Raw genomic sequence first — 25,885 nt, 5'->3', positions numbered from 1 at the left:
TAACCTCTTTCGCCTTTCGTGCTCGCCTCGGGGGCTTCCGTACTTGTCCTGTTTACATCAAACGAGCTGGAATTTCCCCGTTCTTCTCACCACTTCCGCCTGCCACAGACTCGAGAGGCCGAGCGAGCACCAAGGTACCTCTTCTACCCGTCTCCCTGCCTTCATATCCCCGCTGTAACCTCCATCTAACCCGGCTTCACCGCGCCTCCCATCCTGCTTTCGACTCGCCCCGGGTCGCCCCACGCACGGCTCCATCTCGGGCTGTCTTGTCGCGTTAGCTTTAGCACGGAGCTAACGAGGATGCTGCTGCTGCTAATTTGCATGACAACAGCGAAAACTAATATTAGCCTCCTCCAGCCAATCAAGGTGGCATCGGGAGCGGGGTTTTAGCACGCTGGGTTCCCGTTTGTCGGATTTGATGGCGATCGGACGGATTGATTGAATATTTCTTTGTGCGATTAGCAGTGTTCGGTTAGCAGCGTTAGCCTCGTCTTGTTGTTCTTAGGGGAGGTTAGCAGCTGTGGAGTTGGGGATTGTTGCTTTTGTTGTCTGCGCTCCCTGGAAAAGCCTTTCTAGCGTAGTATTACGGGCATTCATAATTTAAGGTAAGATCAATGGCTTACTATGACATGATCAAATATTTAAGATGCAAATCAGTAGTCAAACTGGCTTTTAAAACGGTCGATTTTGATGTTGTTTACGTCTACTGTGCTTTGTATACATTATGGCTATCCCCAGTCTCTTCTAAGCTCTTACAGCTATTTTATTTGTACATCTAATTATAAATGCTGACAGCAGTTACCTATTGCTTATAATATTTGTTTAGATTTATGACTCACCTGTTTAAAATGCAGTTTGTTTATTTTAGATATTTTTTGTCACCATATGGTTATTTCTCGTTATTATTAGAAATGCATAAAAGGTAAATTAATGAGACACGTTGACCATATACTAATGTCTAAACTGACTTCCTCTTAACAAATCAAAAAGTGTCTAAGAGTAATTTTTATCTCATTATACTTTTGATTTGTAATAGAGTAATAAAACCTTATGTTGACTAAAGTTATTTGCTGCTCTGCTTATGCTGTAGCTTTAGTACTAACTAATAAAGACTTTTTAAAAACATATTTTAAAGGTTTTGTGGGAATACATGAGAAGACTACTTGAACTTGAGTTACAGCTTTAACCAAAGTACACCTGTTGACCTTTATTCTACATCAGTGGTTATTTGATACAAAAATATAATATGGTTAGAATAGATTTACTTTGCATTTAATTGACCATTTATTCACAAAATTAACAGAAAAGTCAACGTAGTAATTCAGTATAGTTTAATTGAATTTGATATCTTTGTTATATTTTTAATTTCAGCTTAATTCTTGGTCTTATCTAATATGATGCATACATTTTAACAATATTTTTAATGCCTGCAAACACAGTGTATTCTGTTTCTTTAGGCTAACTGTATTTATAACAAGCTTGACCAGAAATTGTAGTTTGACAATCTTGACTGAATTCTTTTGGAAATAATAAGGTTGTCAAACACTGCATTATCAACAAACAAAAACCTTCTATTCCCATTATTTTAAATATATTTTTGAATGAAATAATAAATACGTATAACCATTGCTACACATTGATATTGTTTGTGTTTTCCAGATTGTTGCTTGATGACTATAGAAGTTGTATACTTATATGCGTGGCATATTGGCTTGGTGTTGGGGTTAGGGATTATTAATAAGTACTTAACTTCAGCCTAAACCCTTTCAGTCATTTTTTAATGTTAAGTGCTATGTATTGTATTGAGCCCTGTTAATGACAGAAAATATGAAGTAGTAGTAGTAGTAGTAGTTGTAGTTGTAGTTGTAGTTCAAGTGTATTTTAATAGCAAATAATTGCAAGTAATTCATTACTATACTTTCTGGCTGTGCTCATAGTAAAATATTTTGTTATTTGGATATTCCTTCCTTTTATTGCAGAAAAGCTGTGTTCACTCTTTCTCAACAGGGGGGCTACCTCCTTAATACTGCATTACATGGGCTTAATGTATTTAGGAAAATATTTAAGATATAAAAAATATAAATATTTAGTAACTTAATATTTAGAAAATAAATAAATATGCTATCAAACAAAGCAGTCTGAAATGTGACACTGTAAGATTTGAATTATGGCGGCAACTAAAGATTGTGGGTCATTTTAATAGTGCATTAATTTGTCTTTGTTATTAAAAAGGTTGTATGTGTTTCAGAATCTGTATAGTGCAGATAATGATTACATCTTTTAAAATATCATTCTAATTATTTGAATAGCTAATCACTATTATTCTGATTATTCGCTGCATCACTAATTTTAATTCCCTGGTCACTGGTGACTGGGCCTTCCCCTACATCCTGTTTACTTTGTGTCTGTAAATATGTTCTGTGCTTATCATTTACAAGTTACACTCTTATTCAAGGCTGGTTTAGTTATAGCCGGAACTGTAGTTAAAACATGCCCAAAAGCACAACAACTAAAAGAAGAAATTTGAATTAAAACAAAAATGTGCTAAAACGTGCATATAAATGTTGTGGTACCTGGCAAGTTTGTTCTACTGTAGCATACCTCCAAATATAGCTGGACGTTATTAGAATTTTTTGAGAAATGGCTGTTGAGAACTGCAGTATTGATATTTTTGCAATATTGTAATATATGTTTTGGCTCAATTCAGTTACAACAAAGTAAAAACTACATACATGTTTTAATTTACTAGTGAAACTCATTTTCGTCAGATGGAGAATTTTGAGGTTATTGTGATAAGTTCAGTATGTTGCAAAATTTATCATTGCATCAGTTGGTATCAATATTTTTGTGATCTGTTGTGCAGCTGTATCTCCAAACAACCATTAAGATATTTATTTATATATTGCTCCCACCTCTACAATTATGCTAACTTGAACTAAAATTGTGAATACCGATTTACCTTTTTAAACTTGAATTTAATGGCACTGTTTTGGTGTAAGGAAATAGGCCAAATTTCAAATTTCTTTCTTTCTGCTTGTTTATTTTCTGAAGGGCTACTGTAGGCTGTAACCCACGCAAAAACAGAAGCAGAACAACAACAGCAGCAGTCTCACTCACTCAATCTCCGAAACAACCCAGTAATTGACAAATAGAACCTTCACATCAGCTTAGTGTTAATGTAACTGCTTTTGTATGTGACACTTGGAATCTATGCCAATAACAAAAACAGTCACAAGAACAACAAAAGGTGTCAACTCTGAACCAACCACAACGTATCAGATCATTACAATACTATTCACAACATTCAAAACTTCCTTTGTGCTATCTTCAGCTGTAACAAACCATTGTCATGTTGTTTCTTGTCTCTTGCAGTTGTGTGGAGCGGGCAATGTTTTGCCAGTGAGCCGTGGCCATGGAGGGCAAGGGTCCATACCGCATCTATGACCCGGGCGGGAGTGAGCCCAAAGAGCAGAGCTACAGGCAGCTGCTGGAAGAGAACAGCATGCTGCGCGAGAGGATGAAGGGCCTCAAGAGCCTAGGTGAGGAGCCAGTCACACACCAAGAGTAGTAGACAGTGTTGGAAAGTAACTGATACACGTACAAAAAATAAGTGTTAAGAATATTATTTTTTTCTATATATACGATACATAACTGAATGGTGAAACAAACAAAGCTTTTTAAAAAAATACTTTTTACATTTTATTTTACTTTTTATTTTAGATTTTTTCACAGTGCAAACAGAACATTCCCTGAGACAAAATTAGTCTGATAAAATACAAAGCTAATGCATTATGTCATGTTTTTACACTATAAAATAATGTTACTCAATGTGAAAGTATTCCCTATTCAGGATATCTTTGTTTGTTTGTTTTCAGGGGACTTACTAGAGGAGTCCCAGTCCGAGGCGTCCCGGCTGAGGCAGAGGGTGGAGGAGCTGGTGCGGGACAATGAGGCCCTGAAGTCCAGCAGCATTGCAGCCAGTCTCTGCACAGGAGGAGGGCCCATGCACACTGAGGGACTGGGTAAGACGCATGTGCCACACTGAGGTACTGGGTAAGGCCCATGCACCCTGAGGGACTGGGTAAGACATGCACACTGAGGGAATGGGTAGTGCACAGTGGTCAAATTTTTTCTAATTTTACTCAATCCACTAACTTACAAGAAGTCTGCTACCACTGGTTTTGCATTTTAATAAGATGAAATGAGATAATTAGAATCCCATTAATTTGAAAACACAAGTAAAGGTCAAAACTACAAGGTTAGAAGATTTTACACAGAAGATGTGTGTTTAGATTGAGACATTTGGGACATTTAGCTCTCCATTGACTTATGTAATTCAGTACAGTTTTTGCTATATACTAATTGCTTCCAAATTGCATATGAAGGTTCTAGTGTGTGTCGCTTTAGCCACTCCCTCCTCATGGGGCTATATAAATTCTAACCCCAGACCAAAAAAACCTCAGATTGAAAATGGCTTCTGAAACATCTCGATTTCAAAAACAATGTCCAGATGACAACCTTTGAAACCTGTTCTACCATGAACCAACCATACACCAACCATACTTAGCACTTTAGTGAGTTCACAATATTTCTAAAATGTATTACTTCCTAGATTATTCATAATTTGATGTCTTTATAAACCAGGCCATTCAAACTATAGAACTGTAAATTGTGCTGTTTTGACGTTCAGGTAAAGTGTGTCTCCATCCCACCTCGGAGCAGAAGGACGACCAGACCATCTGTTTAGGGAAGACTCTGCAGCCCGAGAAGCCCATAGTGAGTCAGCAACAAGCACATACTCTTCATATTATACTGTTTTAGGAAAGGTACTTGATACTTTTTATACATATTTATATACTGATCCCACAAGCCAAATACTCAAATACGATGTGCACATTTTAAATACATTCATACATTTTTGTGGGACTGGAAATTAAAGAAGACATTTTTTATTTTGGTACTAAACTATAGCATATGTAGATCATGATTTTAGGTTTTGTTCTTTGTAAACTGCAATATTGATCTGAAACAGCTTAGTAACAGAAATGTGTCCATTGACTTCCTGCTTAAGTGCAGAAGTGAGAAGCCCTGCCTCTTCATAGTGGTATTTCACTATTGCAAGTATGGATCTTTTTGAATAAGCACAAGTACATGCAGTGGACATAGGGGGTAGGTGAAAATTGAAATTTTTTGAGCACCAAGCTTCAATTGCAGGACAACGCAGGAATACTCATGCATGAATCAATAAAAATAAAACTTTCAGTGAGCTCGGGACAAGGGAACACCATTAGCATTACCCTTTAAGTAAACTTTGACTCTTTGCACACTTATAGTTTACATATTCTGTCAATAGTTGGATTTAAGGCCTGTTTTTTCAATTGTTATTCATCTTGCGTACTTGTAATACTTTTCATTCTACTTCTGCCTTCTACTTCTTTTACTTTGTTGTGACAATAATAAAATGTCTCCTTCCCTGAATTCCCTTCTTAACCGTGTCTCTTGTCCACAGGAGGCCTTATCAGAGTTTGAAGTGGTCAACATGGAGGGCAAGACAGCAGACGCCTTAACTGTAAGTGCTTTACTAAATACATGGAACAATATTTTTACGTTTTTTTTTTTTTTTTTTTTAAATATAAGGTATATTAGGGTGGATGGTTTTTGTCTAAAGTGCAGAGAGGGGCTATTGCTAGCGGTTTGCTAATGCTAAAAGATGCTAAATACACCAGTAATGACACAGACAGGACAGGACATAACTTTAAAGTAACTTTAAACTAAAACTTAGCCTAAACAAGTTTGCGCTGTGAGGATAAAGGAAACTGTTGTGCAAGTATTTTTTTTTGCATCAGTTGGTGTTAGTTATCGTTAACATAATATTTTTAAAGGCTTTTACCGTTGTAACCCCCTGCTCTAAACTCATCTACAGGGTAAAATATTTCATACATCAAAATGAGTAAATCAGGAGCTGGGACTTCAGTGATTAATTACAATCATCATAATGTGGACCAGAGGTGGCAGAGTAGCCAAAAATTTGTACTTAAATAAGAGCAAAGTCACTTTAAAAATAATGTTATTAAAGTAGAAGTACAAAGTAGTGGTCCAAGAAATTGGAGTAAAAAAGTATTTGGGGAAAAGTACTACTCAAGGAAGAATAACTTAAAGAGTAAGTGTTGAGGCTTAACATCTGATTTATAATTTGAAGTTAATGTAATTGGAAGGATAATATATTAACTAATTCACAAAATCTGGTATTTTCTTACAGTGGGAAGAGTAAACAAAACTTTTACTCAAGCAACAGTACAAGTAGGAGTAAAAGAATGCTGCAATGATTTACAGAACTCTGAAAAGTACAATTTCTTTTAAAAGTTACTCAAGTAAAGGTACCTGAGTACTACCCACCTCTGTAGTCAACTACAGTCAACTCAAGTTGTTCTAACCATCAAACTACTGCTCTTAATGATATGCATTAAACATAATGTGTATGCCATTTAAACTCACACTCACAAGGTTTTGACTGTGACAGAGATCAGAGGTAGATATTGGAAAATATAAAGGCCTGTTGTTTTCATGACAGGGTTTGGATAGTATTTGCATGGAATACAAGCAGTATTTCCCGTTTGTCACTTTGTGCTTGAATTGGGTGGTAGCCACAGACTGTATATGTATTTGTAGCCAACTGAGTGACTTATCTGGACTAAATAAAGCTATTCAAAATGATTTACAGTTCATATCTTGTTGCATGTTCTGATTTACTGTCCTGAGTAAGTGGAAATTCATGATTATGTTGATGGACAGCACCAACATGAATAGGCAAAAGTCCAATAAAAGTAGTTCTCCTAGACCTAGGCTCTATGCATGTGCCTATATGAACTTAGTATTATATTTAACAGTAGGTCATCAAAGAAAACACTTAAGCATTAGTTTAATGAGTTTTAAATACAGTATCAGCATGCAGAATGCAAATGGATAGTCCTTTCTTGATGTCAGGATATTACTGCCCTGAGTCAACACAGCATTGTGTCCAAACTCGCTGTGTCACTTACACCTTCAAATGATCCTCCACTAAAGGAATATGGAATAAGACTGAAAAACATATATCAGAAGTAAAAAAAAAAGAAGTTGTTTAGTCCTAACAAGCCACACCCACATTATTTGGACCAGGCACCCTGAGTTGACCCTTAAGAACCATAACACCGGCCCCTCCGATGGATAGCTGCACATCACGCTAATGAGCTGCAGATTTTTTTTCTTTTGTACCAAAATGACAATGCATTGAAAACAAAGTTAGCGTAGAGCAGTGGGCGCATGTCTGTAGCGCCGAAAACAGGGACTGATTGGCAATATGGTGTTTTGAAAATAAGCAATTTAAAGATTACTCAAACATGCACGAATAACACCAAATACAACTTTAAGAGGGTAAATGAGAAGGGGAATCAACTATACCACGGCTAAAGGCTCTGAAAAGTAAATTTTACAGAATAGGTCTGCTTTAATAAATAAGACGTTATTTGTAAACATTTTCCATCTAGCAGCCTTCAGTCCCCATATTGAGCTTTTATTTGGTTTAAAATGTAAAATAGAAATAACATTTTTACTAGTTGATGATTAATTAATTGGCTCTACTGGTAGCCAATGACGGACTATCCCAAGCAGGACTCGTCAGCACTAAGACAATACTTATGAACTAGCACTGACGCTAATGGAAGATTTGTTTGTCTTTAGTATGGGTCCACTTGGGAACGTCCATGTGCCTGTAGTCCCCCTCCCGTTAGGCCTGTCCCGCTTCGCTGTAACTGATCCAGTGTTTTGTGACTAAACAAAGATGACCGCCAGGTTGGAGCTTGACTCATTGTGGGGGAAGTCCAGGCTTAGCTGGACCTGAATCATGGGCTTAGTAAAGGCAGGAGAATGCAGTGCCTATGGATGCTAAAGGTATGACAGTTATGCTGTCAGCTGCTATGAAAAGTAAGCTATGTATATTGTAGCACTTGTATATTTTAAATATAAATGTGTTAAGGTCAGACAATTTTACTAAAATGTAGGTAATATAATATTTAAAGGCAGTCCTGAGTTTTATTGTCTTAACAATGTGGAAAACTGAACTAGTTCATTTTAAACGGTTTGCAGTGCTAAAGTTATTCCTGAGTTACCATTTTGAATTCCAAGCATCCTATTTATTCACAGCGATGATGACCAGAGCGAAGTTTTGCTGGAGCTAACAACAATGCAAACTGCACACTTTTTGATTCTCTCACAATAAAGCGCTTTTACAGTACAAAGACACATTTTGCTCAAATACATAGGAAAAAAATGTTGACAGGCTTTTTAAGATTTGGCTTGAAATCTTACCTGTTTTTTATAATTCAACAATTTTGTTGAAGTTTATAAATTTACGTTATAAAATATACACATGCAGTAAATGTGTCATAATTAGAGGTAAATCCATAACTGTCATCCAACATCTGTATATTACATATTACACAAAGGCAAAAGCTCTCCCAATTTACATAATAGTTATTATTTGACAAATAAATATGACAACATTTTATTTTCTTCTCTTTGCAGAATTTTATGATTAAGGTGAAATTTACAAAGTTATAACAGAAATTTATATTTAGAATAGCAAAAGAAAATTTTATCACTCAAGGACATGGTCACACACTACAGACCTGGATGACTGAGCGATTACAAAGACATTTTTACAACATGTAAAATGGATTCTAACTAATTACTATAAAAGCATGTATACATTATTAAACTTTGAAAACAATATGTACTATCTTTTTTTTTTTTTTACTTTTTAGGTTAAATCTCATTCTTTCTTTCTTTATTTATATATATATATATATATATATATATATATATATAACATTTTTTCTTTTACTTTAGAAAATTGCATTACATTTACTATGTTCTTCCGCAGTACTGCCGTCATGGTAAAATATACTACGTTGTTTTGTTTAGAGCTGGTCTTTGTTGATTATTTGTCGTAGTTAACCATCATAGTGACGCATGTTCTCAGAAATTTGATCAAAGTATGAGATGAAGTGTTGCATACATTCCACTCCCATGAGGATATTTTTACTTTGAAACAGGACAAACTCGTTCCAGATCAGCTAGTGACTTTATTTTGAGTATATTTTTAGATAATATGACGCCATGACTCCCAAGTATGGTTTATATAAATACTGTCTACTATGGCAGAAGGTTTTTATTTCTGAGAGAACTCCGGTTGTGAATGGATGATTTTAAACACAAAGGATTTAATGTGTCAGGATCTGAGGTTTGAAGATATTTATTTATTCATTTATTAATTCATTCATTTTGTGATTTAATGGTATAGAGTTGCTTTAATTTTGAACATTTTAAAATTTAAGAAGGCATAATATACAGTTTCCATACTCAAAAAGACATTTTAAACATGTATATTTAACAAAAAGAAAGAAAACTGGTACATTATTATTAGGTTTTCTTTTTCTTATGATTAAATTTGCAGTTATGTTTGGCAAAATAAGAAGTCTGCCTTTTTAAAATGGATCATTGTAAAGATGTTGGACTGACTCCTTTTTATCTTTTTGACCCCAGTGTGAAGAAAGTGAGAGTTTAACAAAACATTTATTGAATCATTTTTATTAATTATATTTAATTATTTAACTTAACATTGTAATACTACTATAATGGTCTATATACTAATTGTCTGTTGTTAATTCTATTTTCTGTAAATTGCAGCTGAACAATTTGTCAGAAAAATCACAATTAAATATTTTGGCCAAACATTGTGATTACATCACATTTGCAATTTTCAGTTTTAAAAATAGTTTTGTGTTCCAAGTTCACATTTTAAATATGCACAGAAAAACTGACAAAATGACTGAAATCTAATCTGATAAACTAATACAAGAATCACATTTCACAACATGTTTGTACAGATCTAACCTGCAGAGTTAGCAGCTTTATGCAGAATAAGACGGGAGATGTTGTTATTTGTGGAGGAAATGATCTTACTTCAAAAATTACAGCCTTTGTGATTTGCCAGTTGTGTCCATTCAAATTGTGTTTGTCAGTAATTTAATTCATTTTACATTTTGGTTGACATTAAAATGTCATTACAGGCCGGGTCGGTGATCCCCCTCCTCCCTCAGGAGAACATTGAGCTGGCCTCTCAGCTCAAACGCCTGGAGAGCTCCTTCAGTATCTTCGCTGAGGAGTCCAACCCCAACCAGCTGCTGGCCCACCTGGGACGCATGGCTGTGGAGTTCCACCACCTGTCCTCCAAAGTCCAGAAGAACGAGCAGAGGACCTCCCTGCTGCAGGTACTGCTCCAGGCCTGCAAACTGGAGGAAACCTCCTTTTCATCTGCTTATCAATGTATTTATTTATTGTGTTTATGTATGTATATTTTTATATACATTTTCTATTATGATAAAGCTCATGATCGACCCACTGAGGCACAGACATGTTTGGACCTATCCTGGGAAATTGTGACTACATCCAATAGTTGTAATATCCCTGAAATGTATTTCACAATAGTGTGTCTTGTAGTATTGCAAATGCCTTGACTGCCACTACTACTAGGGATGCATTAGTACCACTTTGTCTAAAACAAGCATGAGTATTTCATTTTGAGTACTTGCCAATACTGAGTACCGATACCAGACATAAATTTAACAGTTAAAATTTACAGGGGTTCTTTTCATAGTTTCTGTGACACGTGTGATTAAAGCTAATGTGCAGAACAGTTAATGTGCTTCTTTCTGTTGGACTGAGGCAAGTTCTGAGTGTCACATAAAATGCAGCACAATTATAGTGGTATTGGCTCTTGGTATCAGTGGCACATTGACGAGTATTAGTACTGGCACCGTCTTAGAATTGGTAGATTAAATCCCCTTAACAAACAGCGCGTACACATGAGGGACTCGCAGACCTCCTCCACCCCAGACACTTCCTCCAGCTCTTTCAGGGGATTCCCAAAACACTCCCAGGCCAGCCGAGAGACATAGGCCATGCCCCAATTCGCCCACCTGGCCTTAGAATCACCATTGGAAGGGCGGTTTGAAGGGCAGTGATGTGATTTCCGGTGCGACAAGGGCTGTCCCATTTCAACCCACCCTACTGAATGCGGCCGACAAACCTGCCCTTCCCTTTGCACCGTTTCCATGGAGATCGGACGTAACTGAAGCCTGCATCCGTTCACACTTCACGCACTTCTATATCCCATCATGCACCGCGGCTACGCAAAAAAGAGAAGAAAATGGAGTCCGTTGCGCAATACACGTTCAAATGTTCGTACTGGTTTACCTCATCTACAACAGAGCGACATGAAACTGTTAAATCTGAATAAAGATCTGTACAGTGCGTTTGATGATTAAAAAGAAGTTACATGGAATAAAGAAATGTGGAGTTATTGCTAGACAATAAGAAGACATTATTATCATTAAAAATTATTACTGCAATAAGAATAATGTAAGAATGCTCGTTTCTATTGTAAGCACCAAAGACCAAGAGACTGAAACATAAAGTCAGAAGGGTTTAATGAGTTGCACACAGGTAATGTGAACAATGAAGCAACGGACTCTCCAGAAACGATAGAAGAGAGTCCTGAGACATGCACAAAATCTTCATGAGTTCCGTAGATTCCATAGGTCTGCGCCCCTCGTGGGCACGTGTCATTTACTTTCGTGTTAGTAAATCAAGATACTAGCTTGATGTAGCGCTGCACTGCTAGAAAATACCTTATAATAATCAAATGAAAAGAACTGGCACGGCATAGAAGGGAAACAGTGCCCTCTACTGTTATTAAAGTGGTGTAGACACTGGCCAAAATACCAAACCATTAAACTGCAATATCCCACTATATGTACAACTAATCAGTGTTCTCTGGTTTATAGACTATGAATGTCAAAATTATATTGTTACCTCTGTCTCTGTTATTACGTTTTCACAAGGTATATTTTGTTAAAGTTATGAAGTAGCTACAATTGAGAAAAAAATTACCTTGAAACTTATATTTGCCTATTGATATTCAATCTAAACAGAAAGAAACGGCTGTGACGACGACATCTTGACTTTTCTTCTATTAAATAATAAATCATTAAAAATAACGTACGTAATGTACATATCGTACGCTCAAAGACAGCGGTGGAAGTGCAGTCCCTGGTTTAGGCCTGTCCCACTTCAGCAAGATGGCGGCTACACTGAGGAGGGCAGATTCTCGACCGGAACCTTCAAACTACACTTTGAAGAGTACTTCGAAGGGACCCTTCAAAGGGTGCATTTGGCGAATTGGGACATGGCCATAGTCATATCCGAGGGCCTTCTCCCGGTGGGACATGCCCGGGACACCTCCTCACTGAGGCGTCCAGGAGGCATTTGGAACAGATGCCCGAGCCTCCTCAGCTAACTCCTCTTGACGTAGCAGCGGCTCTACTCTAAGCTGCTCCGATGTTATTTGTGTTATGTTTGTGTTGCAGACCCTGTGTGAGCAGCTGAGGCAGGAGAACAATGAATTGCGCAAGAAAATGGAGGAAGATCACCACATCCGGAACAGAGACCTCGAGCAGCTCAGGTCTGCTGTACTTTCACTCACCACCAGGGGGCGCTCAAACTGTGTGGAGGGGCAACTGATGCACTTTAGGGTCTATAGGGATTTGGCTCTGGTTTAGTTTGACCGCAGGTTTTGTTCTGTTCAGATACAGTTTAAAGAATATTATGATCTGGACAGTACATTGCTTGATACACATTCTAAACCAAGTGTGTGGGTGGATTTAGCAAAACTCTCATGGACACGGGCAGCAGTTATGAGATACGAAGAACTATTCCCTAGTAAACTGTAAACAAGGGCAATAGCTCATCTTGGTAGTTAAAAATGTAATGACTGTACAAAATTCACATCTTACTTTGGGAAATAAGCTGTCAGCTGATATGTCTTCCTCGTGAGCAGTGCTTTCCCCTGAAAAATGTGTTCCTTGTGCATTGATAGTAGAGGAATTCCTGTTTAGAACTCAGCACTACTTCCTGTAATTTTCAACTTTTCTTTTTTTCATAAAATTACACTCAACTGATGTGAAACTATGATGAATAATTACCACAGGTACTATCCCACCAAACCAAGTGATATAAAAGCACGAAAACTTATCAAATGCTCTTTTAGTTTCAGTCTGCTCTTCCCTCCATGGCTTAGTTGACAGTTCAGTCTTGGTTTTAGTCCATGGCGTAAGTTAGCTGGAAAAACCATTGAAGTGCTTATGACAAGTGTTCATGTTTTTCTGATTATTCAAATTCTTAAAAAAAAGATGTAGTCATGTCATTTTTATTAGTCTCATCATAGCTATTAAGTTCAAGGTTTGGGTCTTGTTAACATATGGTTGCCAGGAAACTGTTCAGAAATTACCTCTCCTTATATCACATCTGCTGCCCGTGTCCAACCAGGAAGGAAAATTATGTTAACTTCAAAATGGGAGCTACTAGTTAAGATTATTAGTAAATTCCGTGATATGTAACGAGAACTGTTTTAATGAAAAGTGCTGTCTAACCTGTCACTTTTAAGTAGGGGTATTATGCAAAATTGACTTTTTGAAGCTTTCTGCCATGTTATAACATTGTTTTCAAAAACATGCCTGAAGAGGTTCTAGATGTAATCTATGTATGTTTGTGTAATTTAGTGATCTCTGCCAGGCACTATTCAAACCCTCCTAATGTTTAGCAGTACGATACTATCCAATGATCAGCCCAGAAGCCTACGTCACTCGTGCTCCCGTGACAATTTTCTATAAATATACAAAAGCATGATGCAAGCTATAAACAACAACTTGACAAACCTGATGCGATGTGCAGTAGTTATTAGTGGGATGCACACTGATTATGTTGTGATAGCGTTCTGAAGGGGGAGTGACGTGGCACAGCGAGCAAGGGGAGATTCAGAGCAACCAAAAATGTTAATACAATGTTTTTGGCAAATACAGCATTTTTAAAGCAATAAAAGGTAACATGGTGATCTAAATATGTTAGGTGTTAGACTTAAAGAGGGGTATTACACTTCTATGGCGTATTGACTGCTAAGTTAGTGCAAAGTTCACAAATGAATGAGAATGAAAGTGACAATAGTATATGACGCACAACTTGACAAAGCATTCACTGAGGACACTTCTAACCCAGTTCCAGCCCATCTTTCACTTTTGGTTCTTGGTTGTCAGTAGAACTGCTCAGTTGGGTAATGTAGGGTCTTCCCACAGGACACAGCTGATTATTGGACAGGACTAGACTTATTTTTTGTGCGTTTGGTTGCTACAGACAAGAGAACCAGAAGCTTAAGGAGCTGGTTACTGGGGGAACCACAGCAGCCCCACAGCCCGACACCACAGAGCCAGGACAAACCAAAGAGGAGCCGGTGAAGGAGGAGTCCACGGCTGTATGCTCCAAGATGGAGGTCAGCACACCACAGAAGGTAAGTACTTGAAGACTAAACATCAATTTTTGGACTTTAATTTCAAATGACATTCTTCTTAAAGTGGATTTAACAGGTTCAATATTTTAGTTTTTGTTGAAAATCTCGCCTAGTTTTTGTAAAGGAACTGTATGTAAGATTTAAACATTTTAAATGACATGATGAAATACAGCTATTACTGAAAACAAATGGAGTTCTGATTTATTTTTAATTACAAAAAACATTTGACATGATGGTCAAGTTGTTTGTTATAATTTGGTGTTTTGTTCTCAAGGCGATTATCCAATCAGAAAGCACAATCAGCCTCACATGAATCTCTCATTTCTTTAACAATAATGATTTCTCCTTGATAAGACTAATTCGGAATTTGGAGTATTAAAATAAAAAAAAATGTTTTTGGAATGAGGACAGACCTAGTCCTGGTTTAGTCCTGGTTTAGTCCTGGTTTAGTCCTGGTTTAGTCCTGGTTTAGTCCTGGTTTAGTAGCTCAGTTGTGTTAGTCCACTGATCCGAAGGTTGGCAGTTCAAAGTCCGCTCTTGATATAAACATCATTGTTTGAGCGATCAGAAGCAAAAAATGCAAAATGCTCTGTAGTTGGCAGTTTGGCTAATTCAGACCCTTATTCTTTAGGACTGGATTATCACTTTAAATGAACAGAATGCTGTGTTTCAGAGCGGAAAAGCAGCAGAGAAGACGCCAACCAAACATTGTGACATTGAGACCTATGAGAAGAAAATCAAACTGCTGGAGAAACAGAGGAAAGATGTGAGGAGAATGTTTTGAATTCATTTTAAAAGTGCATGTATTTTATATTTGTTATGTATTTTATATTGGTACTGATGGTGTTTTGTCTGCATCAGGTTTTGGAGGTAAACAAACAGTGGGACATTCAGTGGAACGCCATGAAGACACAGTTTGAACAAAAGGTGAAGAAATGTGTTTTTTTTTTTAATGTCCTAATGTCCACACTAGTCCCTGTAAGGGGTCGCTCAGACTAAATATGCAGGGTTTGTATGTTAAATATTTGTGAATGAAACACAATGAGGATGAGGAAACAACATTATAATATAGATCAGAAAATAGCGTAATATGGGCCCTGATGCAAACCCTACTTTAACGCACTATAGATTATGAATAAGACACTCTGAGATGAACTATTATAATGTAAAGTTGCTAATAATTTCTAAATAAAGCTCCCCATCTGAGTCAAAGAGTTTAATAATCCAGCCCTTTTTGATGTTGAATTCATTTTATCCATGTACCTCAGCAGTAGCAGTTATGCCCCACTATAGATATATTGTAAAAGCAGCTTAAAATTGTTTTTACAGTCCACAAACCAGGAAGTGTGCTTTGAGTTGTTGTTAGCATTACAGTGATGACAACTCCGATTTCATCTATGAGGTCTGTGACAAGTGCTTATGAACTCATCGCGGTGAATAATTAGGATGCTCAGAATGTGAAAGTGAGCAGTAAGTTATACAACTGGCCCACTGCAAACAGTTTGAAATGAATAAATTCTTGTTTTCACTTCACAGTTGAGTGTCTCATCAGTAGTGCTATGTTTTCAGTGAGGAGCTGGGGGCGACATTCACATTTATCTTATGTCTTTTGCATGCTTTGTTTGGAAATCTTTTATTTGGAATCACAATTGATGGTGTTCCTCAAATTTTTCAAGAGTATTGTGCTTTTTGTCACTACTTTTTACTAAAGCTATCCTAACACGGTGTTATAAGACTCTATATTTATTTTTATATTTATTTTATTTGTTTCTCAGATCACAGATTTGCGGCAACGTTTGGCTGACTCTCAGAAGACGGTAATGGAGCTGGAGGCGGAGAGGGAGCAAAGGCAGAGAGACTATGACAAGAAACTGCTCTTAGCAAAGTCCAAGATCGAAAATGTCCAGGTACTTAACCAAGCATCAACTAAATAAACACTATTCACTTTAGATATAAAAAACACATTCAAATTCAAAATAATATCACATTTATAATTTACATAGTTTTTATTCTTTGTATTTTGTATCAAATTCTAGTTGACTGTGAATTCACAACATTTATTCTGATTTCATTTGGATGATTTAAGATGTATTTACTTTTTTAGATGTAGCCTTTTTGACCTTTGACCTATGTCTTGAAACCAGTTCAATATTTCACATCACAGAAGCAGTTATAATTCTAGCCTAGTCAAACCTGCACGAACACAAATGAATAAGGCTAAATATTACATTTTTGTTGTGTTTCTCTGATGCTGTTCCAGGGAGAGAAGGAGTGCCTGAACTCTGAGACAACGGAGCTGAAACAGAAGATCCGCTACCTCCAGGACCAGCTGCTGCCTCTGAGCAAACAGAGGGAGTACCAGGAGAAGGAGATCCAGAGACTCAACCGGGTACACAATACACCTTCTTTCATATACTCATGGAGCATTTTGTCATCCCAGATAAAAGAAGGATGTAAAAATATACCTAACTTTAAAAAGGTTACAGTGCTGGAGTTTAGGTAGTGACGATTTGGATGATTTTTACATTTCAAACTGGTTTTAGTTGTAGGTTATGCCAAACAAGTAAACCATTCACCAAGACACCAAATTAAAACTTGCCCAATGTTTTTGTAATTGAGAATACAACACTATCAATCAACACTAAAATTGTTAATAGTAAACACAATTTTGTTTTGTCTGTGTAATTCCTGTCGTCCAGGTGTGATCCATAGAAAACAATTACAATTTTGCGTAATTAGCCTAACATTTGCGTGACAGTAATACATTAGATCCATAACTTTGAAAAAATGTGCTTACAAAAGTAACAGATCTGCTTTTCTTTCCATTTTGTTTTACTTTAACTTTTTTGTAATATCAATAAGTCATATAAAAGTGAACCAATATAACCTTGCTGTGTTTTAATGTATAGGCTTTGGAGGAAGCCCTGAACCTGCACCCGCCCTCCACGTCCCAGCCGCCTCCAGGACAGAGCAACTTCAGTGACGCAGCCAACAACCTCAAGAAGCAAGAGCTGCTCACCCAGATCCAAGTCTTAAAGGAACAGGTACACACCACGTTACAGGATTTAAATATTTGATGCTTATGGGGGTTACTTAAATACTTAAATCCTGTTTGTTTAGGTGAAAATCTTTGAGGAGGACTTCAGGAAAGAGCGCAGTGATCGTGAGCGCATGAACGAGGAGAAGGAGGACCTGAGGAGACAAGTGGAGAGACTACAGGGTCAAATCACCAATCTGACCAACCAGGTACTCCAAGTCTACTCATCTACAGTGTTCTGTTTTTATATAGCACATTTGGAACAAGCTGACCCAAGTGTTACACATGAATTAACAAGGAGTCACATTTAATATTGAACTTTCTATGTTATAATGTTGAAATTGAGATTCCTTGTATTGCCACCATATGCAATTTCTTTGTCAAAATTGCATCAGATGCGTGTAGTTGGATGCCTGTACATTTGAAGGAAGGAAGATGCCTGAGAAGCGTTGGGCTAGCCTAGACGCACGACTACAAAAACTCGGCATGCAAACAAGACGACTTGTAGAAATCCCATTCGGCCTGAACATGGCATTAGTAAACTTTTATGCGGCTGAACCTCTCATACACCTCACAACACAGTAAATATAGCATTTTAACTTTTAGATCTGCATGTGGACTATAGATTTCACAATATCAAACTTCAAAATTTGTTATCATGACAGGTCTGTGACTACATGCACAATACTGAAGTTTGATATATACTGCTGAAATAAATATAGATGATCAACGATGATATTGAAACTAATTTATGTCACTCTCAAAAAAAAACAAAGCAGATTTAAACAACAAAAACTATTCCAAATCTAGAATAGAGTCTGATTTTTTTAAAGCAAATGTGCCCCAATTGTAAAGAGCTGCCCGTCCCTGACAGAGCGTCGTCTTGCCCTAAACTGTAGCTTATCTATACCACACGATAAAGGAGCACAAGACCAAAACACTTCTTGGGACATAGGGTAAACAGTTTGCCTACTATGCATCAGATAGTGGATAACGGAGCACAGTGCACTGGATCTGGAGGTCAGGAAAAGATATAATTGAACTAAGAGTTAAGAAACGGGAAATAAAAGGTCTGCACACCAGTACCCAGTCTATATGAAAAGTACAAATTAGGTAAAACCCTAACTAAAGATTTCCATTACAGGCTTAAATCTGACCATAGAGCCAAAAAATAACCCAAAAAATTTCCCATAGTGCAAAGAAAAAGTACACGTGAAAAATATTGACCCCAAAAATATGTTGTTCCTGCTCTCGCATACTGAACAATAAGTCAATCTATTAATTATCGTGACGGGCCTAAGTAGTCATGATTATTGACACTAGATAATAAATAAAAAGCACTTTACATTTTGGACTACAGTCTATTGAAATGACTTAAGAATTCCCTTACAGCTGTAGTCCGTGTGTGAGTATATAAAGTAGCATGTCATGTTTTTGAGTTCTAACACTTGTAACTGTGGTGTCCAGCTGCACCAGGCTCAAAACGAGTGTCAGAGAGAGAGGAGCGAGCGCTGCAAACTGGAGCGACTGCAGATGCAGCACCATAAACAGGTGACCACCACAACCGAACCCCTGCTCTGGACACAACACAAGAACATACACAGGGAGGAGGGGGTCTTTTAACTGACCACGTGTCACATGACTCGCAGTGGAGGATACACATACTCATGACCAGTGAATTAGACTAAACTGTTACAGGAGAAGAGCCTCACTCCAGATAGGACAGGGTTTTAATACATGTATTGATCTGGATATACTTTCACTTGCCCCATTTTACATTGGAGTTTTCAAAGTCATATTTTCTTTAAGTTCTCAGCCTTTCAACATTGTCCATTTCATTTTTTTGTTTTTGTTTTGAACATGCATAGTTCCATAATTTTGTTTAGTTTGTTTACCATTATCTTATTCATCTTTTTACATGATCGTTTATCCTTGGTTGTGTTTTGGATATTATGGCATTATCTTCTCACGTTTATCCATGTACAATTTATTTATTTGTATTTCATTTTATTTTTTTGAACATCTTAAAGGGACACAGATAAGTCATAAAATTTAAAATCAATATCTTGCATACTGTTCCTTTAAGTTTTCGCATTATAGTTGTTTCCATACACCGTACACAGTTTAAAGTTGTCTATAAATCATAAGTTGTTGTTCGTGGTGGTAACGGGCTGGTGCTGGTCGTAGGGGCAGACTCAGGACAGACGTGACCCCCCCGCTCTAGGCCCCGCCGCTGTGCTAGGCCCCGCCCCCCTCAGCCCTCCCTACTGTGGGCCCTTTGTGCAGGTTCAGGGGCAGGGGCTGGAGGCGTGGCCCGTTCACTTCCCCCCGAGGATCGTCACGGCAACAGGGCCTACAGCTGCCCCGCCCCCTGCACGAGACTACCCGCCCAACGCCCCGGTAAGACTGGTACTACTGCTCCTAGTACTGCTGCTCCTAGTACTACTATTCTATTACTACTGCCCTTAATGCTGTAGACAGATTGGTGCTTCTACTATTCTTACCTTTACTACTATCCATGGGTTTCCAGTGAAGACAAATACTGCTTATTACTCAGTCTAAAGGAGTACTACTACTGCAACTACTTCTAACATTACTACTGTTACCACTACTACGATACTTCAAGAACCTTAGAGTACTTACCAGCCCAAAGCCCGATGCTACTTCTACTGCTGCCACCACAACTACTACTACTCGCCTTTAATACCATATACTACCAGCCCTTGTAGGACTAATAAATTCTGGGATGTACTGCTTGTGCTGCGACTGCTACTCTTACTACTTTTCCCTTACTGCAACTATTCTTAATCTTTAAAATACCGTCCCTTTTTGCACTTGTGTTCTGGAGTGGCTACTATTTAACAAGGCTCTTCTTTCTATTTGATTTTCTCCGTGAATAATGCTCTAGGTCTACACACCACACACTCATCCTTCAGCTCATTCATTCACCCTGATTAAACTTCTGTGGTGCTGACATTTGTTTTGTATGGTGACTCTTGCGTTGTGTTGTAAGCAGGGTTTCCCGTGGCAGTCGTCCTTCTCTCAGCCCAGAGGAGCCAGAGCTGTGGGGGAGAGCCTACGACCGCCTCCAGAGAACGCAGGTAACAAGACTCCTCTCCCTTTTAGAGATGAGTTAATACAGTAGTCACAGCTGCCCCGGGGTGGACTGACGAAATGAAGCTGTCAGTCTGCCTCTCCCACCACCACCCACACCACATTCATACTACGCAATGTGGGGGAAGTGTCTTGCCTAAGGATGCAACTATAGTATGTACTGGTAGCTGGAAATTAAACGACAACCTTTGTGTTGTGAGTAAACATTGCAACACAGACTTGAGCAAGTTATGACCTGGGGGTAAGTTTTTGATAATATCTATATGATTGTAATGGGTTACAAACCTATTTTGTACAGAAATGTACTTGTTACACCAGTGATCACACTGGTCTAACCTTGGTCTGTGTAAAGGCCAAATATCTGTTTATCATTACATGTGCATTAAATTGCTTGACTGTTGGCAAAGCTCATTTAAATTGTAAATTATCTGCTGACAGAAAACAAATGAGACATAAAGTGAATGTTCACATTTAGCTGCAAATACACACATTTGATGTGAGTCATCAAAGACACATGCTGGTATTTGCCACTTTTGGTTTGGTTTGGATACTGACTTACACACATTCAAAATGTTCATACTTATCTGTTCACCATATACTTTTTGTGGCAGTATTTGTTTACCATTTCACAATGTGCTTAAATCTAAAATATTTCCTTTGCCCTTCCACAGACCAGTCAGCAGCAGCCACAGTGGCGCCACCTGCTGCTGCCTTTGCGAAGCGAGAGCGACAGCCCGCAGACCCCGGGAAGCACTGAAGCCTGCGGAGGCCCTGGTCTGGCAACATTTTCCTACTCAACTGTAGATATCTCCGACAGTGTGTTTATACTTGGTTTTCTAAGGCTATTTGTGGACACTTGGCTCTTCTCTACACACATGGATTTGATTTTCCTCTTTTTTATGATCAGGATTTGGAGTTGTTTGTTAAATAGGTTGGAATATGTGATTGTTCTTTCTGCAAATATGTATAAAAAACACAAAAAAGTGGCACTTAGTTTTGTAGGGTTTGAACAAGCCATTCCCCGGGTCAGACAATAGGACGCCATTCCAGCCATACTCCATGTGAATGTGACAGGACAGCGCACGCTTTGGGAAATAGGGTTTAGAAATACAAATATAAATATGCAGTGCAAATATTCCTCTTTTTTTTTTATTTTTTATTTAGTCAAGACCTTCAGGGTGCCACTTGACCCTCTCTCCAGGTATGAAGGGTACGGCTTTTATTTCTGCTGCTCATGTCCAACCAGGAAGTAAAATTTAAAAACTAGAAATCCTTGTCAAGATTTGTTTTCAAATCTTAAATATAATGTTGACTACCAGTATATTTTAGTGAAATGAGCGCTCTAACCTGTCATATGCACTTTAAATTAAAATGCAGTACGTTGAAAATCGCATGGAGAGATGTAATAACTTGCCCTACTATGGTCAACACAGAATTATTTTTCAATGCAGAAAACATTTTCAAATGCATAAATATACTGAATAACATTTAAATAAAATGTTATGTATTTTTTATTCAGTTTCTACAATAATTCTTTAAGCTGACGCAAAAAGCACAATGAAGGACCAATTAACAAAAGTACAATTACAGTTTCTCACAATATTGCTGAATAAACAATCACTATTAATTAAGAAAATGAATATTCAAAACAAAATTGTCAAAATTTCACAAAATTTTTTCGCATTTCAAATCTTAATTTCCCTAGCCGTGTGCTGTCCCTGTCTTCATTGATGTTATAGGACTGTCCCATGTAAACCAATGGGAAAAATATTGAAATTTTTGGAACTTTGTTTTTCTGATTATTTTCTAAAGCAAACGATGCGATTGTGATAATTTATTTATATCCTGCTGTTTTTTGATAGTTGCATTGAATCCGTGTGCACCATTGTCCTGGGTAATGCTGTTCCTCTGTGTCGTAGAATAAACTCTCGTAGTATTGAAAAGCATTTTGTTCGTACCGCACTCAGAAGTTACACAGGCCGTTTCCATGACGATGGACCTAAACTCATTCACCACGGCGCATTCAAAACCTCACTTCACTCTTTAAGTCTTTTAGAGAGGTTTGCATTCACATACTGGAGCTGGTTTCTACAATTTGGAAAATGTAAAAAAATTCAAATGTTAAAATGTCACAGAAAAAACACAGAATTTGTTTTCGTAGTAATTTTAAATTCTTTGAGCCTTAATCAATGTAATTATTTTAGCACAAAATTCAAACTTAAAATGTGTTCTTATGTTCAGTTTTTAAAAAGAAATTTCTATGTTTTTTAACTGAATTTGAGATTCAGTCAAACTCAAAATCCAAATTTCTGAAAATCTAAGTACCAACACTGTAAAACTACTCAATGTTTTAAAGGCGCTGTACCTGATTTTTACTTAAAAACATGAAAAACTGTTTACTTTAAAATGGTTTGCAGTGGTCCAAAGTTATTCCTCACTTACCTTATGCATTCTGACCAACTACTAGCATGCTAAAGCGCACTTCCTGATACTCAGACAATAAACCGCTTTATAATTAGATGCAGACAGCACGCAGCAGATATATTTTGACCTCAAGAGCTGCTTATACAATATATATGTACTAGGGTAAGAAATCCATGGGGAAAAATCGGGTACAGTCAAAGTGGATCTGTAAAGTGTTAGGTAACATTGACTTTTGCAGTGATGGAAACCAGCTCCTCCTCTTTTCTCTTCATCTGAGTGTATTTTGTATTTGAACTTTTTCTTGTTTCCAAACCGTATCTGGTTTCAATGAAGTACAATACCTGAGTACTGTAGTTGTACCACAGTTACTTCAAGCTAACATTCACAAAGGCCCAGGTCTTGGGAGTTAAAGCTTCTGTGGCCATCAAAATTAGGCTCCTTCAAAATTCTAATCCATAAAAGAAAATGCACAAAAACAATTAATCTGAATAAATTGGACTTAAACTATGTTGTTTTTTTGGTGCCATCTGGTGACTGATGCTGAATTGACAAAACAGTAAAAACACAAAGATGTTTCATTAGTGATTGAATTACTGAATGGAACAAGAAATGGAAAAAAGTGTAATTTGTAATTGATGATATTTTTTCCCATGAAAGTTACAGAAGAGTTTTTTTTTTAACACTAAAATCTGGGTCTCACTTCTGCGGTCCAGACTCTGGTCTCTGGTCCAGTCTCCGGTCCTGGGTCCTGGGTTCTAGGTCCAGACTCCGGTCCTGGGTCCAGACGTCAGTCTTTAGTCTGGTCCACCCCTGGTCTTTAGTCCTGCTCTGCTCCTCAAAGGGCTCTCCTCTGAGTTAAGGGAACACACATAACGTCGTTGCACTTTTTGGGTACGCTGTAAAAATGCAGTTGTTTTTCCTGTTTCTTTGCTCTAGGCAAAAGCACATGTGAGACTTTTGTATTTGACTGGCTTAATAAATCTATTCTAAATGTTTCACTGCCTCTGGTCTGATTTTTTATTTTTTTTTACTCATTATAAAGCAGGAGTGTCCAAATTATGACCCAGGGACCAAATGCAGTCCTCAGACTAATTTTTATTGGCCCTCAGGCCTCCTGCTACATTGGCCCAAATGATCATAGGCAGCAGTACTTTGTGACCTAACCCCCCTGTTCTCATCAGAATTCAGAAGCCAACCAAACTCTGCAAGCACAGGGCAGGGGACTAATGAAATATATAACACATTATATTATAACACATTTTATAATATAATCCAACATAAAGAATAAATACCATGTAAATACTATATCTATATATATATATATATATATCTATATATATATCTATATATATATCTATATATATATATATATATATATATATGTTAAAAGCATTGCTTTATCATTATATATATATATATATATATATATATAATGTTAAAAGCATTGCTTTATCATCTGGTGTACACTGAACAAATCAATCCAATATTAAGTTTTAATTAAAGCACAAAATAGTATTTTTTAAAATGAAACACTCAAACATATTTTTAAATTTCATTTTATTTCAAGTGATGCCAAAACGAAACTCCTTAAAAAACACATTTCTTCCAAATACACACAATATTCAACCATTTATCTCAAGTTCAAACCTCACCAGACCTGAAGTCTAACAGTACAAGGCTAAAAGGTCAGCTATGTGCACATCTCAACAGGTTTCAAGATTTAAGTTTGTTTAGTGAAAAACGTGAAATGGACAGAAACAAAACTCACTTTCAGACATTCAGACGTGTTTCTGTTGTTAGTGTCACTGGAGAGAGCTATTGTACAAGCAGGCTGCAAAAGAATCAAAAATAAAACAACATTCAGTAACTTTCTTGAGCATCACCATGGAGCCTCCACCATGTCAGTGGCGCTCATACTTGCAAGTTTATTTACCAGAGAGGACCCACATTGGGCGATACAACTCTCTATTCATCTCATAATGATTTTTTTAAACCACAGACCTCTAAACAATTTATTTACAGATGAAAAGTTACTGAATCCTGTTTTAAAACATAAAATCAAATGCACCATAATGTTACTATTTGGTTTATCTGCAAATTCTGGATATATTCACTTAACTTGACTTAATGAAGCAGTAGTAGTAAGTATTAGCCTCGTTACTTTGTCATAATCCTTCATTTGCAGATATGACACAGAAATATACAGTGGTGTGGTGATTTTAGGTCAGTTGGCATCAGTGCAGGTAAAGGCCAGTGGAAGACAATAGTGGTAGTAAAAGTATTGGATAGTAACTACGATATTACAGTAGTGGTGACATATACTCAGCTATGTCCCGGGACTGAGGAGGAGGTAGAAGTAACTGAAAAGCACCTCAAAGATGGCATCTTTGTCTTTCAGAACACTTGATTTCAAAACTCGGATGAAATTCTGTCCCAAAATCCTGAGATTAAGCTGATGTTTGGTTCAGTCGACTGCATTCATGTGCTACTGGACAGGTCAGCGAAGGTCCCGTATGATAGATGAACTGTTTAACTGCATGTAAACATCTTGTCTTTGCATACGAGCTAATGCTATCAACTATTTGCCACAGCTTGTTCCACAGTTAATCCAGACCGAGAACTGATTATAATTCTGGTTCCACCTCCTGTGTTGTATATATATCCGTTAGCATTTTTCTAAAGTACGGTGAGTTACGACTTATGTAGATGGTCTGACTAGCAGCAACCCATCAACCACATTTGCCTGAGGTCAGAGCCATGTTTATTGTCACTGAGTAAAACTGGCATCTACGCTAAGACTATAGAATGTATAAAGAAGTGGACTAAAGGAGTGTGTCATCACCTATAGCCTTTGGCTCCAGCGAAATGAA

The 25,885-nt window shown here is 37.3% G+C and overlaps 1 protein-coding gene across 7 annotated transcripts; it reads left to right on the top strand.

Annotated features, from left to right (window-relative positions):
• On the top strand, nucleotides 1-24,010 carry tnip1 (TNFAIP3 interacting protein 1). Of its 7 annotated transcripts, XR_008648702.1 has the most exons (19): nucleotides 1-134; nucleotides 3,373-3,539; nucleotides 3,876-4,022; nucleotides 4,691-4,776; nucleotides 5,510-5,569; nucleotides 10,110-10,310; nucleotides 12,468-12,562; nucleotides 14,287-14,440; nucleotides 15,114-15,206; nucleotides 15,302-15,367; nucleotides 16,216-16,347; nucleotides 16,701-16,829; nucleotides 17,350-17,484; nucleotides 17,561-17,686; nucleotides 18,945-19,028; nucleotides 19,665-19,877; nucleotides 20,494-20,578; nucleotides 21,263-23,741; nucleotides 23,775-24,010. XR_008648702.1 is itself a non-coding variant. In XM_033966185.2 (18 exons), the coding sequence occupies exons 2-18, from the start codon at nucleotides 3,413-3,415 to the stop codon at nucleotides 21,346-21,348; spliced, it is 2,019 nt and encodes a 672-aa protein (XP_033822076.1). In that variant the 5' UTR covers nucleotides 1-134; nucleotides 3,373-3,412; the 3' UTR covers nucleotides 21,349-24,010. The 7 variants fall into 7 exon arrangements, 6 of the variants coding, with proteins under 6 accessions (XP_033822076.1, XP_055077996.1, XP_033822078.1 ...); XM_033966185.2 differs by having other exon boundaries at nucleotides 21,263-24,010; XM_055222021.1 differs by having other exon boundaries at nucleotides 20,491-20,578; nucleotides 21,263-24,010.
• The last annotated feature ends 1,875 nt before the right edge of the window (nucleotides 24,011-25,885 follow it).

The sequence above is a fragment of the Periophthalmus magnuspinnatus genome, chromosome 5 (genome assembly GCF_009829125.3).
Source record: "Periophthalmus magnuspinnatus isolate fPerMag1 chromosome 5, fPerMag1.2.pri, whole genome shotgun sequence".
In the NCBI taxonomy this organism is placed as follows: domain Eukaryota; kingdom Metazoa; phylum Chordata; class Actinopteri; order Gobiiformes; family Gobiidae; genus Periophthalmus; species Periophthalmus magnuspinnatus.
This window is presented reverse-complemented; position numbering and strand designations above follow the sequence as displayed.